The sequence below is a fragment of the Tyto alba genome, unplaced genomic scaffold, assembly GCF_018691265.1.
Source record: "Tyto alba isolate M040663 unplaced genomic scaffold, T.alba_DEE_v4.0 Super-Scaffold_14, whole genome shotgun sequence".
Taxonomy (NCBI): Eukaryota; Metazoa; Chordata; class Aves; order Strigiformes; family Tytonidae; genus Tyto; species Tyto alba.
Genome location: NW_024881276.1, coordinates 44,118,571 through 44,123,953, shown reverse-complemented (window position 1 = coordinate 44,123,953; position 5,383 = coordinate 44,118,571). Strand labels below are relative to the sequence as shown.

Below are 5,383 nucleotides of genomic sequence, written 5' to 3'. Positions count from 1 at the left end.
ACAACATGTACGCAGGGGCACCCATCACAGTGTTGTGGGGTTTTAAAATAAATAAATGCTAACACCACCTAAAGCCAAGAACACCGTCAAGCGGGAGGTGTGGATGCTAAGGGGAGCGGTCATCCCAGACTGTGGCCTTACTGCGAGGGGAAAACCCAGACAGCTCCTACAGAAAACAGATACAGATTTTAGCTGTTTTTTTACTGGGATAAAAGTCACTTCCCACTAGAAATAACAGAAAAAGGCACTGATCCTGGGAACGTCTCTATGTTCTCCTCTCTGGCCTTGAACGTACCATACCGTATAAGCACCTTTCTTTTCCCCATCCCCAAAAGAGGGGCTCAGAACACTGCGGTGAACATGCACTAGTTCGTTCGTCAGTGGCCTCCCTCTTTTCCCCCAAGTGTCTGGGCAGTGCTCACAAACAGATTTACCCAGAAGAAAAGGGGACAGGCTCTGAGGGCTCCCTCCCCCAAAACTCACGCCCCGTACGAGGTGTCCAGGGAGCAGCTGTGTGTCCTCCCAACAGCAGGGAAGCTGCCTATGGCCCAGGTGGCCGCCCCCCCTCCACCATCTACTCCGTGTGGTGCTTCTGGTGGCGCACCAGCTGGGGCTGGAACCGAAAGCTTGCCCCACACTGGGCGCAGCGGTACGGCTGCTCCCCGGTGTGGATGCGGGTATGCTTGATGAGGTTGGAGTTGCCACTGAAGCCCCGGCCGCACTGGCTGCATTTGTAAGGCTTCTCGCCGGTGTGGGTGCGAGCGTGGTTAATGAGGTCAGAGCTCTGCCCAAAACGTTTGCCACACTGCCCACAGGCGTAAGGCCGGACGCCGTCATGGGCTCGCTGGTGCTGAAGGAGGTGGGAGTGTTGGCTGAAGCTTTTCCCGCAGGCCGGGCACTTGTAGGGCCGCTCGCCTGTGTGCATACGCTGGTGTTTGATGCAGGTGGAGCTGTCGCTGAAGATCTTCCCGCACTCGCTGCACACGTAGGGTTTGAGCCCGGTGTGGATGCGCTGGTGCTTGAGGAGGTTGGAGCTCTGGCTGAAGCTCTTCCCACACTCGGCGCAGGTGTAGGGTTTCTGGCCCGTGTGGACCCGCCGGTGCTGGACGAGATGGGAGCTCTGGCTGAAGCCCTTGCCGCACTCCCCGCAGAGGAAGGGGCGCTCCCCAGTGTGCATTCGCTGGTGCTGGATGAGGTGGATGCTCCGACTGAAGCCCTTGCCGCACTCAGAGCAGATGGTGGGCCGCTCTGCACGAGGGGCTCGCCGTGAGGCTGCTGCCACCCTTCTTTCCTGTCTTTTCACCAGGCTGATAGCAGAGCAAGGCAGCTTCGCCTCCTCTTCCTCCTCACAGCCACCCTGCAGAGCCTCTGAGGAATCGCGCTGACTTTCACGGCTGTCCCCTAGTTGTTCCTCTCTTCTTATGGACCCCGCTGCCAACACGTCCTGCAGATCCGCACTCCCAAGGCGGTCTGGAAAGGGACCTAGCTCACCACCTGGAAAAAACAGTATGGCTCTAACTGCAATTCTGGCTGGAAAGTGGCACAGCAGAGAACAGGCAAGCCATTACCGTAGGGACCTTGGTCTGCACCGTGTCGGAGAAGCAGTAATGGGGAGACTGGGAGCAAATGGAAACCGAGCTGCCGGAGAGGCTGTGTGGCCTCATCATGTGACCCAGAGCAGATGTGCCACGAACAGCAGAGCCAAGGGCAATGCTACGGGTGTCTCCTTGCCCCCAAGAAATCTTCACATTTTGTCTTCTAATATTCTGTCTTCTTATACATACAGCAGGCTGACAAGGGCAGGCTGTCTGCCTGCCCTGAGGGGAGAAAGAGCAGGTTCTCAATACGAGCTGCATGAAATAAAGTGGCTTACTGAGGCAGCTCAAAGAGCATTTTGCTTGCTCTGTGTTTATAAACTTATCTATTTCTCACCCATTTGTGTCTCCTTCAAGACCTCATGATCTTGTTCTTCTCCTTGGTCCATCCGGGCAGTTAAGTCAGGTTCAGCAACCAGGAATCCTTCTTAAAAAGGAAATAAAAGTCATCTTAGTTGAATTTTCAGCAAGAGCTTGTCATATGTCTTCAAATCTACCGCCCCTGCTGAATATGGGGAACAAGCAGAGTGGTTGCATAAAAGAATGGAGTCAAGTGAGCAACAAACATTTATGGACATCCAGTGCACCGCATCTGGTGTCAGATACTTTCCTTAAAGGAGATTCAAGGTTGCCCCTCTTCTGATAAACGATATACATTAGGACATACACCAGATGTGCTGGACTCAGAACTGGTTGACACCAATCATAGATACAGGAGTAAGCAAAGAGCAAAACCCAGCCATACTTATATTTCTTTAATAATGACGGCCAAAAGACCAATTGCTCTCCTAAGATTATTTTAAATAGAAGATGACCCTTTAGTCACCAGAACATGATTTTCTTACTTGCTACCTCATCCCTTCCTTCTCCTCCAAGACTCTCAGGCTGAGGCAGCAAAACCCAACAAAATGGGCAGTTTGATGTCTTGTCTATTCTAGCTGGATTCTGTTAGTTCCCAGCCTGGCAGGGTTAGTTAGGTGAGGAACAGTTAGTTCCCTGCTGAGCTCCAGCAACTGCCATGAATGCAACTGTTGGGTAGGGTGCTCTTACAAATGCCATCAGTACCAAAGACAAGAATTTTTCCTTCAGTTTTTACTATTTTAAGGCCAAACCTAGCCAAACAGTAAGCAACAGCAGTTAGCAGCAAGAGAACAGGCATTAGCAATTGCTGCAGAAAAATGGCAGAAGAACAAAGAAAATACACTGGTAAGAAAAATCCCACTTTGTTTTTAAAAATAAGAACCAAAGATGGCAGGGAAAGGATACCACGTGAATGAATCTAGGACAGAAGACTGCTAAAGCTGAGATCACTTACAGGAATATTTTAAAAGCATTTGACATTGTTACTTTTTTCCCCTTTTAATCTCCATAGGTACTGAACTCTGCTTCAGGCTACCAATCTCTCTGGACAACCAATACCTCTGGACAACTACTCAAGCTCCAGATGGAACTAACTGGACGGATGGGCACTGGTGCAAACAAACACTGTAAACGGATGAGTGCCTGGGCCTGGACCACTTCATCCATCACTGACAGCTATTTAATGAGAAGGTAATGGGTAACAAGGGGTTAGACAGTGTCAGAATCAAGGAGACAGTGCAGATGAAGGGAACAGTTTTGGACCTCGGATGCCCGTGATTACAAAATCACCAGTCTTGAAGTCTTTTTTCTATGTGGCAAAGCTGGACAGAAAGAAAGGGAGCAAGCAAAAGAGAAAGACTACAATCTTGAACTGCAGAACCATGAAGAAAAAAAATAATCAGATAAGCAAACAAGAAGCCTTAGCAAAAAAAAAAAAAGAAGCCTTTAAAGTTAATAATCTGAGTCCCTACTTTAAATATTTGCTGAATGCTGAAGTGGACCACCCCTGCAGACGGATCATTTCCGGCAGTTTCAAGTCAATATACACAGGGAGGCTGCCTTCTGCAGCCCTACCGCTCTCGGGACTTTGCTGCTACTGACAATTTCTGCTGTGACAATTTGGCAGCACAAGCCGACCAAGCTATTTACATGCTGCAATATGTACCAGGTGCCCCCGCTCCGCCTCTAGAGCGGGAGGAGTCAAACCCCTGTCCACACACAGACCTTCCCCCCAGGCAGCTAACCACCAGCAGCAGGGTTGCTCTCTGAAAGCTGTCAACAAACCAGGGACTTTAGAGGAGCAAATCCCTCAGCATTTCAGAGGTGGTACCAGTGTCTGACAAATGCCCAACAATCCCCACCTGGGGAAACATCTAAGCAAGCAGACAAGGTAGAAGGAAGAGTTCCCTTCCAGCCCCGCAAAAATTTCCAATCTCGGGTTGCCACTGCCACATTGCTGCTATGCTCAGATTTGCTATGGCAGCTCAGCAGAAAGCGGATAACCTTTATACAATTAACAGGCTAGTCTGGAGTAAGAGTTGCTTCCTTTCCCATGATCACAGTCATGTCTCTCTGAAAGGAGGGGACAAACCTCAGCAACAGAGGGGACGTTCCTTCAGGGATTTCATCTGTTACCAGCAGAAGCGTATCCTTGGGCGTATCGGGTTATTGCTCCAACATAGAAACTGAAACAGGAAGAGTGTCTGTGGATGTGGGTGTGTGGGGCTACTGTAGGCAACACCCACAGCTTTACTAAACCAAGATGTGAAGGGTATCTAATTTGGACCTCCAGTGGGGGCTTTGCAAACACACCATACTGTTCCTGGGGCCTTGGCTTTAGTATTGCAATAGCATATATAGATTTTTTTTTAGCTGGGTCCTGTAATTTGTGTTCTTTACCTTGGCTACTTATTTTCTCTTCCGACCACTCAGCTCTGTATTCCTCCCATGGCTGTACCAAGCTGTGGAGGTTACGGGACTCATCCTAGTGCGGAGCTCCATGCTTTCAGCTTCTCGTGCTCCCAAAGCGCTGTCAGAAGCGAAGCGCTCTCCGCACGCCCATGCCAGGCACGGCAGCACAAACCTGCAAGTCAGAAGGTGGCGTTCAAATCTTCCTCTCCCCAACTATTATCCAGGATAGGTAATGCTTGCAGTAGAGTGGAAAGGCAGGAGACATTTTTACCACAGAAAACAGTTAATCCTACAGCTGCACCCGCTTCTCCGGGGTGTGAGGAGGGCCCCCTTCCCCACACCCTCAGATCTGTTCACCAGCTACAGGGCTTGTCCGGGGCTGCCCTCCTGCCCAGCCCGGGATGCTGGGGGGGGGACGGGGGGGACACCCAGGGATGGGGGGGCGGGAGGGCCCCTCTGGAGCGCCCGGAGGCGGGGGGGGGTGTGGGTGTGTGTGGGTGTGTAGGAAGGGGCAAAAGCACGGTGTACGTTTTGGGAACAAGGCTCTTCCACAGAGCAGCACCGCTGCCCGTCTGCAGCAGCCGCCAGAGGCACTGGGTGGCAAGCGGGGAAAGGCGCGCACTCGCCCCGCGGCAGGTGGGCCGGGGTGGAAGGGGGAGAGGGAGGCACTGAGGTCTAGAGAACTACAGGAGAGGGACGCGAGCAGGCAGGGGCGGCAACTCCGGCAGAGCGGGGTCTGTGAAAGGGGGCAACTTGGCCCTCTCCGGCTCCTCCGGGCGGCTCCTTCCTCCACGGGGCCGACAGACGTGAGGCTTAACGCCCTCGGCGCGGCCGAGCCTCCCCGCAGAGCCGGCGCGGACCCGCGTGGGCACCCCCGGCCCTGCCCCTCGCCGCCGCCCCGGCCCCGGCCGAGCGGGAGGGACGGAGAGGCCCGGCCCCGCCGTGCAGCGCCGCGCCTACCTGCAGCGCGCCCGCTCCGCCCGGCGCCGGCAGCCGCTTCCTGCTCCGCGGGCAAA

At 53.1% G+C, this 5,383-nt stretch overlaps 1 protein-coding gene across 2 annotated transcripts; it reads right to left on the bottom strand.

Annotated features, from left to right (window-relative positions):
- Positions 1–400: 400 nt before the first annotated feature.
- Positions 401–5,383, bottom strand: LOC104364302 (zinc finger protein 239-like). 2 transcript variants are annotated; one of them, XM_042789046.1, is made up of 5 exons: positions 5,328–5,383; positions 4,356–4,539; positions 1,933–2,022; positions 1,000–1,494; positions 401–915 (listed from the first exon to the last, which is right to left on the bottom strand). In XM_042789046.1, exons 3-5 carry the CDS (start codon positions 1,982–1,984, stop codon positions 575–577), a joined length of 888 nt encoding a protein of 295 aa, XP_042644980.1. In that variant the 5' UTR covers positions 1,985–2,022; positions 4,356–4,539; positions 5,328–5,383; the 3' UTR covers positions 401–574. The 2 variants fall into 2 exon arrangements, with proteins under 2 accessions (XP_042644980.1, XP_032844160.1); XM_032988269.2 differs by having other exon boundaries at positions 401–1,494.

Bases quoted from the DNA above. Each gene is read 5' to 3' on its own strand.
- LOC104364302 (XM_032988269.2), bottom strand. From the start codon at position 1,984: ATGGACCAAGGAGAAGAACAAGATCATGAGGTCTTGAAGGAGACACAA. The intron at 1,495-1,932 runs GTGAGAAATAGA...TGTTTTTTCCAG, and splicing joins CTTGAAGGAGACACAAATGG to GTGGTGAGCTAGGTCCCTTT.